General features: G+C 44.5%; 1 protein-coding gene across 3 annotated transcripts in view; it reads right to left on the bottom strand.

Annotated features, from left to right (window-relative positions):
* Window positions 1-880: 880 nt before the first annotated feature.
* GPATCH8 (G-patch domain containing 8) overlaps window positions 881-10,040 on the bottom strand; it is a 69,325-nt gene continuing 60,165 nt past the window's right edge. For all 3 annotated transcript variants that reach the window (XM_016202083.2, XM_016202084.2, XM_016202086.2), the window contains exons 7-8: window positions 9,350-9,480; window positions 881-7,020 (exon numbers count right to left, since the gene is read on the bottom strand). In XM_016202083.2, coding sequence (XP_016057569.2) covers window positions 3,138-7,020; window positions 9,350-9,480 — 4,014 coding nt within the window. In that variant the 3' untranslated portion in view covers window positions 881-3,137. The remainder of the gene's footprint in view (window positions 7,021-9,349; window positions 9,481-10,040) is intronic.

Below are 10,040 nucleotides of genomic sequence, written 5' to 3'. Positions count from 1 at the left end.
AGCTGCACACACCTGCACAAAGCACACTCTCTACTCTGCTTCTTTTGCTTGCACCTTCCCTGCTCAGAAAATTATTTTCAACATCCTTTCATTCTGGGCAGGAATTTTGCTATTTTACAAAAATAGGCAGATCTGAGCATCCAACCCAAGGTCCAAGTTGAATATTCTCTTCAGTCAAGGGGAGAACACAGCCGTCATGAGAGTAGAAAAGAAACAGATATTGCATTACTCCCTCCTGAAAGGCTAAGAGAAACTAATCTATCACAAATAATCTATGGTTAGCTTTGATGCTAAACTTTCCCTTTTGTGATTTTTTGATAGAGGCTTTTATCAGCTCAGAAACAAGGCCTATTTCCTTCCACCAGGCAGCTCTCAAACACTGTATTGGTATTAAAGGGTTGAGAATATTCTGAGAGTGGTTCTGGTATACAGAACTGCATCGGGAGGGCAAAGGCAGGCAGGCAGATGACTCTTGTCATCCCAATGACCTGAGGTTTATCCAAAATCCTAAAAATCAAAGTCAGAAATTCCAAACCCACTTATTTAGTGAGCACCTACATGCCATACATTCTACTACACACAGATTACGTATCTAAGAGGAGGTAAAGGGAGAAAAAGAAAATTCTTGTGGGGATGAATGGGAAGGAGGTGCACATTCCAAGGTACCTACCTAAGACTGAGAAACTTTACGATACTTCCTCCCACAGTATCATCTTCTCCCTTCACTTGGGCAACCTGAGCTCTGAGAAGCACAATTCCAAACATAAACAACTGGTTCACAAGTCTATTCCTTGATCACTTTAAAACATGTTACTTGTAACCCGTAACTCCATCCCTTCCCAACTTGAATGGATGGGGCAACAACCACAACAGACTCTGCTAAGTTTCCACAAATCATTGGTTTATTAGAAAGTTCCTTTCCCTAATTTTACAGCATATATATCTCTATCATATGTGATAAAGTTAAATACAATCTGTTATGCTTGTAAGGAAGGATAGGCTATTTTGTTGTTCTTTCTTTTTTTTATGTTTTAAAATCACTATTCTGGAAGTTAAAGAAAACTGCCCCCCGGGAAGGTAGAGGCAGCCAGAGTATGGCTCGAACTACAAGCTAATGGGTAATAGCACAAAAATGTTAATACTGTATTATTTAAATTATTTACATGGGCTGAAAGCAAAGAAAAATGAGTCCCCTCACGTCAAAGACATTTCATTTTTCCAGTGCTAGTTATCAAAAAAGTGATGCTTCTGAATCACACGAGGAACACTTAACAGGTATGAGGCTCAGTCAAGAGCCTTGTCTGCTCAGCACTTGCTTCTCATAAACTCAAAATCTTTCTCATTTGAGAATTCTAGATGGCAGAACACAGGTAAGTAGGGTTTGTTTTTCCTGTTAGGTGACCACCCAACCAATTCTAGCCACAGGAATAGGTAGGGAAATGCCAAACAGGGTACTGCTAACTACACCACAGAAGATGAAACCTGCAATATAAACCCCTTTGGGTCAGTGTGTTAATTAGGTCTGAGAGCCTGGGTGAAAGGCAAGAGGAGGAAGAATTGAGGTGGTACTTCCTCTAGTAGGTGTCCTGGTGTCACAGAAGAGAGAAAGGGAATCTTTACTGCTTAAGCAAAACTGGGCTAAAGGCATGGAAATTATGAAGCAAAAGAATTTGCAGTATCTACAAGTGTGCTCATGTCCCAACAAAAGGAGGAAGAAAACTGTCCCAACTCCATCATTCCCCAGTCTACTTCTATTTGTTTCTAGCCAACCCAAAAGGCACATTAAAAAAAAAAATATCAGAGGAGGCTAAGTACTAGGAAGGCAAATGGACTGCCTGGAACAAGGCACCCAGGAAACCCCCAATCACTCTCAACCTATCTCACTGCTTTCAAATAAAGCTCTTGTACTTCTTCCTCCTCTGTGGGGCCCACCTGTTTCTCTGTATAAAACAGCAAAGCACATGAGGGAAACTGTCATAGCTGAGTATTCCTGACACCCCCAGCTGACTGATGTCCATTAGTTCAAAAATCCCGGTGCTGAGGCAACACTTAATGCAAATTACTGAACATTTTGTCTCAGCAAAACTGTTAAACAACGTTCTTTTTTGTTTTAGCATTTTTATAGTACATAACTTCAAAAAATACATGAGTTTGATAAAATATACATGCTTAGTCAATTTTGCATCTAGCAGAAAACAAATACTTTATTTTTTGTTTTCATTTTATAACTTTTAGTTTCTTAATTCAACTAGGGCAAACATATTTACACAAAGCCACCAGAACAAGGATCACTTAAAGAGCTGGATGTAAAAAATATTATTGCAGTATACTACAAATATGGAACCTTTTTTATGAGCTACAAAAAGCAGCATTTACGTTTATAGAGTTCAGTGCAATTTTTTTACATTAAAAAGAAAAATCCTATAAATTAAGAAGGAAACATCAACATGACAGAAGAAAATACACCCTTCAAACATACAAGCTCCTCTCTGGGGAAGCACAGGGGCGACTCTATGTTCCGCATAGCTTGTAATCATGATAGGATCTTCTTTTCTGGGATATTCCGATGTCTCTTCTGGGATGAGGGACACGAGGACAACAGTGCCAAATGTGTGGCTCCTTATGTGGGAAGTGGATCGAAAAACAGCCTGAGTAGCATCTGATTCCAGGTCTGACTCCCTTTCCACCTCACCCAGGACAACACAAGGTCACCAAGGGATGGTCAAAGACAATGGGAAGGCAGGATCAGATGGACAACCCGCCAGCCAGAGAGGAGGAAAGTATTTTAAAATTTATAGAAGGGAAGAGTAGAGGTTAAAAAGTAGAGGGAGGAGGGAAGTATCTAAACTTGCCCATCTGGAGATGTTGCCGCAGAGGGGTGGGTAGCACTTACTGGTGTTCCCTAGCCTAGAAAGACAAGAGAGAGAGGGACAAAAGGAAAGGGGGGAAAATCCCTGATAGTGAACCCAAAGCAAACCCCAAAATCTAAAACCACCCCTGCAAGCCAAAACTCGATTCTTTGGCTATCAGACACTGCCCATCCCAGCTTCTACTTGCTGGTATTAATGGCTCAACAGCCCTAAGGGAAGACTTATAGATCACCTTCCCTGGTCCTACCTGGGCTCTCATCCCTCAACTCATGTGCCATGACCGGGGGGGTGCTGCAGGTCCTGACCTGAGAAGATGGGGTGAAGAAGCGGGTGAAGGTGGAGGGCAGTGGCAGCTGCTGCAGCAGGCCGTGGGGCAAGTAGGGTAGGGTAGAGGGCAGCATGTGGGACAGGGTGGAAGGTGAAGGGTCCAGGATGGATGGCCGAGGCGGGAATGATGTGAATGGGATGGCTAGCGAGAAAGGTGGCAGGATGGCCAGGGATGATTGAGTGAGTGAGGTGGGACAAGGAAATGGGGGTCAAGTGGGGCTGGGGAATATGATGTACTTGGGCGAGTGGCTGGGGATGAGGGTGGGGGTGAATGCCAATGGCAGCAGCAGCTGCTGCGGCATGATGCTGCAAGATGGCATGCTGAACAGTTGTGATGGAGGTGGCAGAGGCTGTGGCCGGCTGCTGAATGTGGATGGGCTGTAGGGCTGGAGTGGCTGGGGCCAGGGCAGCAGAGGCTGGAAAGGCCTTCACTTGCTTGGCTAGAAGCTGCTGCTGGATGTGTTGCTGTGCGGCCTGCTGGAGTTTGCTGTATTTCTCCATCTCCTCGGGTGTGAAGGTGATGGGCTGGCTCTCCAGGGGGGCCAGGGAAGCATCCTCGGCCCCATCGGCTGACTCAATACTAGGCTCCCCACTGGGAGGTGCATAACTGGAGAAGTGCTCAAGTTTTGGCACTAGAGGCAGCAAGTTAGATTCCACAGGGCCTGGCTGACTATCCAATGACTCTAGGGTGTCCCCGTCACTGGGGTCAGGGAGGTAGTTATGGGAGATGGCTGGGTCCCCAGGATAGCAATCAGAGTGCACTGGGGTGCCTAGTGGAGCCACAGGGTGATCAGCAGTAGCTTCTTCAGATTTTGGCTCTTCTGGAGGTGGGTCTGATAAGGGGCCAGCTGTTTCCTCTGAGGGGTACTGATGTCCAAATGGGGCATCACTATTCCCTGGAGGCCCTTCTTCTGTCTCTGACTGTTCTTGCTCTTCCCCCCTTTCTAAGCCAGACTCTTCACATTTCTTGGTGTTGGGCTTTCGGGTAGCTGGCAGCTTCCCTATCAGTGGAAGGACAGGCTTACTGCCAAGAGAGGGGGGGAGTTTGGGCCCAAAGTAACCTTGTGGGGGGTCCTTGAGCTTTAGCCCAGCTTTATTAGGGGTGGCCAGCACCTCCTCACTCACACTGGGTTTCCTCTCCACTTTCCTTGACTGGATCTTCTCCAGGAGCAGTTTGGCAGTGAGAGAGTTCTTATCTTCAGGGCTGCAGTCACCCTCTGATCCCCTTCCTGTGCCAACGATGCTGTTCTGAGAGGGTGGGCCTGTCCCTTTACCATCATCTCCTCTGCCATCTTCCTTCTTCTCATGGCCTTCTCCCCGGCCTGATCGGAAATAATGAGGAGACTGGGAGCGGTAGATTTTAGAGCGAATGAAGTCTCGACGACCAGAACGCCTCTCCTCAGGGCTCTCATGACCCCATGATCCCTTCCTGGAGCCTGATCTCTGGGAAGGGCTTCTGGTGCTACGGCTGCGGTCCCGGCTATAGCTCCGGCTTCGCTGCCAACTGTGGGCTGTGGTACTACGGCTTCTCCGTTTGCTCCGGCTGCGACTGCAACTACTGCTGCGGCTGCGGCCCCGGGATCTTGAGCGCTCCCTGGTATGACTCCGAGACCGGCTTCGGGACTGGCTGCAACTGAGGCTATAGTCATCATCAGAAGATGAGTATTTGTGCCGTTTGGACCGGTGCTTGGAGCTGGTGTAGTCTGAGTCATCAGAATCATGGGAGCGCTTTGAGTGCCTTCGTGATCGGTCGCTATAGTCACTATAGCTGTCATCAGAATAACTGCGCTGTCTACTATAGCAGCTCTGGTCTGAAGAAGCATCTGAGCTACTTGAGTAAGAACGGCGGGAGGAACGGTGTGAGGAATGGCGCCGGCCAGACCGTGAGCGGCTATGGGAATGCTCACTGCCCGAGTCTTCCTCCTCCTCCTCTTCCTCCTCCTCCTCACTGTACTGGGATGGAGACTTCTGGTGCAGCCGGCGTGAGGAAGCATCATCACTATCTTCGTCTCCACTACTGGGCCGACTCCGATGACTGGACCGGCTGCTCCGTTTGGTACTAGCTCTTCGCTGGCAGGACGAAGTTGGAGGTTCACCTTTATGTTTCCTCCCACCATGATCTTGAGAACTGCCACCACTTCCACCTTCATCCTTCTTGCCACTGCTCCCTTCTTCACCGGGGAGGGATCTCCGCTGGGAATCGTCTTGAGCTCGCCGCCGCCGTCTTGGTGGTGCAGGGCTACCACTCCCAGGCGGTTCTGGTTTGGGTCCCCGCTCAGAATCTGCTGGGGCTGACTTATTCTTCTTTCGTTTTCGTTTCTTGCGCTTCTTAGACTTCTCCCCAGACTCAACCTTAGAGCTTCTCTCTTCTGGGTCAGCCTTGTGTTTCCGTTTGTGTTTGCTGGATTTTTTGTGCTTCTTTTTCTTTTTGTGTCGGTGTGACTTCCCAGACCGTTCTTTCTTGCTAGGAAGGCTTCTCCCTGTGTCTTCTGTTTCTGATCCATGGCTGCCACCAGGCTCCTGCTTATTCAAGCTGCTACAGGCAGATCCTGAAGCAGGTGCATCCATTTTGTCTCCTGAGGAATGTTCTACGTTCTCTCCTTCCTTGTTTTTATTTGGCTCACCAGGATCAAGGCCTTGGATATGGTCCTTTGAAGGGCCTCCTATGTCCTTTGGTTTTTCTGTCCCTTTACCTCTGGCATCTTTGTTCCTTGAAAGTTTGAAGTCAAAGTATAAAGGGTTACAACTGTATGAAATGGAGGGTTCTGCCTTGGTGAAAATCAATAGTTCTGATGGCCACTGGAGGGCAGTGCTTTCATCTTTGCTCAAAACTGGAAAGAAGGGACCAGTAGGATGTTTGGGTCCCTCATGGCTTTCTTTCCCTGGTGGGGTGGTCTGAGAAGTTTCTTTAGAAGGGTTAGACTCACACATTTGGATCACTGAAGCCTTCTGACTCTGACTCTCTAAACCCTGCTCACTTATATCCCCTCCTGAGGCCTTCTTTGTTTCAGCTTTGCTTCCAGGTTCTGAGGGCTCAGCCACACCAGTGTCTGTCTGCTGGTCGGAGACTTCACTAACTGTCTTTTCTGCTCCTGGGCCTGCTGCCGCCTTGAAACGTTTAGGCTTGGGAGAATTGCTTTTTTTGCTCTCTAGGGCATTCTTTGGGTGTGTACTATTATCACCTTCCATTTGTTCACTGGCTCTCATAAAGAGCAGGAAGGGAAAATTAGGTTTTACTTTGCAGTGTGCTGGGGGGATGTAGTGGTAATACTCTGGCTCTGTAGCCCCAGCTCCTTCTTCTCGTTTCATTCTTTTTAACTTAGACAATGTTGAGGCAAGAGACCCTCCATCCTGAGGGTCTTCATCCTCTCTTTTACTATCGAGATTACTACCACCATCAGAGTCTCCCACCTTCTGCGGTCCTTGGTCAGAACCTTTCTCATCAGCTTTTATTCCATCCTCAGAGGTCCCTTCCTCTGCGTGGTCCTTGAAAACTGATGCTATTGATTCGAGTTTGACAGGAGCCTTCTTGGCAAAAGAAAATGATACTCCCAATTTCTGCAATGGGGTACCCAGATTATTCTTAATGCCAAAGCTGACCCCTTGGGAGACTAACCCAGGAGCCTGTGCCAGTCCAGTGGTATTAGTGACTTGTACTGCAGTGAAAGGGCCTCCTTTATCTGTAGAGAATTCAGATCCCAGTCCGCAAGTGGCAGGGGCACTTATGCCACTGTTTGTAGCTGATTCATCTTTATCATCATCTCCACCTTCTTCATCTACAGCCACTGTGGTTGGTCTGAACATAGGACCACTTCCAGGTGCACTAGACAATGGTTTAGAAAAATGAAAAGAAGAAAAAGAAAAATTTGGTTTAGGAGTACATTTCCTACTTCTTATAAAACACTTACCTCATGTTCTATCATTCTTCACAGGTAGGTCTGAAAGACACTGAGTGGTGGTCATTCCCTAGCCTTGTGCTAATGAAAGGAACTCTCTCAGTGAGGTCAGGCAAAGTCTCATACTGTTAATTTTCAAAACTAGGCAATTACTACTATTTCTTCCTAAGGTATCTAAAATTAAAATACTTTAACATTACTATCTGGTACAGTCTACCCGTCCCATATCCATGCTCATTTCTTATTGTATCATCCTACCCATCCTTATGCTATCAAATGTATGGGTGAACATCTATTCACAAAGGTTCTATTCAGCTAAAAAAAAATCAACACCCTAATTTTCTGCTTTAAAATTTCATTTAAAAAAAAAAGGTACACATTCTCTGAGTTAAACATAATCAGAGACCTCCACTGTGGTACTCTATGGCAGTCTGTGGCTAGTATATCTATTTTAGAAACTAAGGGTATGTGCCTATCTCCTGGGCACCACACCCAAGCACCTGCTTTGGTTTTCATTCTTTCTGGGCATTCCATACAATGATCATGATACTACTAAGGACTTTCTCAGCTTTGAAAACAGGAACACTGAGGAGCCTCAAAGCCAGCGTTTTAAATTCCTGTATGTCTGCAATTATTAATAGTGTGTGAACTATAAAGGTATCTTTCAAGCTAAACTGAAGAATGAAGAGCATTAGATATCTATTTGGATGAAGTCCTCGTTATCTGAACCCTAGCTACTAGCTGTCCTAAACGCAGGAATCAAATATATTTGGATAATGTGGTATCTCTTGCTATCTGAACTCTTGCTATTGTACAATGGGAACCCAACAGATGTGGATAGCAACAGATACTTACACTGTGTCACAAAACCTACCCCACAGCAAAGAAACCCTCAATTGAATAAAAAGGGGACTGATTTTGATATTTTGCTTAGTCTTTGCCCTGTTACTTCAGTAATACTTACTAAGGGGGTATGCATTACTCCTAGGCAATGAAATACCTGGTGAGGGTTCAAAACCTTCTTTTCTTCTCCCAAGAGATTACTCAATCATCTTTTAGCTGTTTGTTTGTAAAACTGAAAACTAAAAGTCACCTCTGAAGAAAAACATGTATTAAAATGTCTGAACTAGAAAGTGGCCTGTTATATACTTTTTAAGAAGGTATCCTTGCAACACACCCAAGAGGAACGTGTTTTACTATATAAAGAGCTGCCAAAGAAAGAATCTATAGACAGTTTAACTCAACATTAGAGTTGATAGGTTAATTCTGGTCAAAACTTACACTATATGTGTTTTCTCCCTTCCTTCTGTCTCCAAACATTAAGAGAAGTAAATTAAGTAAAAAAGGATCCAAAGACAAAAATAAACCTTGTAAGTCCAGGAACTTGGAAACTCTGGCCCCAACTGAGCTGTAAACTTTTAATAGGCACACTCGGTTTCTCTTTTAACTGTAACCAGTTCCTTCCTTTGGTCCTGGCCAGCCATAAAAAACAAACATGGGGGTGGGGGTGGTGTTGGAGTGGGTGGAGATAGAAGAGGGTATATGGGGGAATAAATGGTGATAGAAAAAAATAACAAAATAATATAAAGGGGAAAAAACCCCAACTCCACAAAACAAACAAACATGGGGAGATCTAGTCCTTCTGACTGAGGCATATACCTCATGAATCCTCACATGCTCAAAGACTGGGTCCCCAAAGTCTAGTTGCTTAGAAATTCAGCCCTAGGTGCAATAATTCTACTTCAGGCAAAATACTAGCGCCAAACTGTTAATCAAGAATGATGAAGGAGCCTGGCTGGTTGGTGTGGATCAGCAGCTGAGATTTCAGAGTGTTTAGTACTAATTTTATAGTATTAAAAGGACGTTACAATACTTGAATCTGTGCCCCAGTACTTTTTTAGCTATAAAATACAATACTGTAAGATATGTGCTTGTCTACATAGGAAGAATGTTGGAGACAGGCACTCTTATAAGCACTTTAATGTAATAACTTAGTCACTCCTCACAACTGTAAGTAGTAGACTGTTCTTACCATCTCCATCTTATAGACAAGGAAACTGAGGCATAGAGAATTTAAGGTAACATAGACTGTAGGACATGGTGTCAGATGAGCATCCTCTTAATCAGTATATTATACTCCATGTGTAGACATGCTTTTAGGTTGAAAGAAGGATCTATTAAAAACTTAAACAACTTAATTCTTAAATCTTAAGGATTATAATTATCCATAGACACTCTAAGAGAAAATATCCTCACCATTCAGCTTGTTTTCTTTGCTCTGCCAATTCATGGAGTCGCCGAAGGGCTTTTTCCTGTTTCTTCTCATCCTTGCGGGATCTTGAAGAAACATTTCGAGCAAACTCTCTCTGCTTGAGATCTTTCAATCTCTGGGGTAACAAAAGAAGGGAACAGAGGGTGGGTGATTTAGAGTAACTTGGGGACCCTGAAAGCAAGGCCTTTAAAATTTACCCTCAATCAATGGTTATAGTGCTAGTGTGTAATACATTGTTATACTCTCTTCTGGTATTTGAAAACACAATGGCTGATTACTTTGGGTAAAACACTTGGAATACCTGCATTTCTAATTAGGATATCATACCATTTGCTTTATTGGGCAAACTTATGATGTCAGAAGCAACAAGTAAATTTTAGAACACTAGGAGGAAAGAAAAGGGACTATTTAGTCACCTGCTCTTCCAGGATGAAAAACTAGACAAATAGAGCACGAGATAAATTGTAATTACACAAGCCAAAGAGAACAGAAAGGGGTTAAGCTAGTACAGAAAACTACCCAGGTGGTGTAAGATCTTAAAAAGCAATGTACAGCTTACATGGGGAGGTTATCTGAATGAGAACTAACAAATAGAAAGCATACTTTTATTTCACCATAAAAGGTGCTATTATTTCTTTTAAGCATTAACAGTTTTCCTGTAACTAACAAACCAAC

Source organism: Miniopterus natalensis, chromosome 17, assembly GCF_054644295.1.
Source record: "Miniopterus natalensis isolate mMinNat1 chromosome 17, mMinNat1.hap1, whole genome shotgun sequence".
In the NCBI taxonomy this organism is placed as follows: Eukaryota; Metazoa; Chordata; class Mammalia; order Chiroptera; family Miniopteridae; genus Miniopterus; species Miniopterus natalensis.
This window is presented reverse-complemented; position numbering and strand designations above follow the sequence as displayed.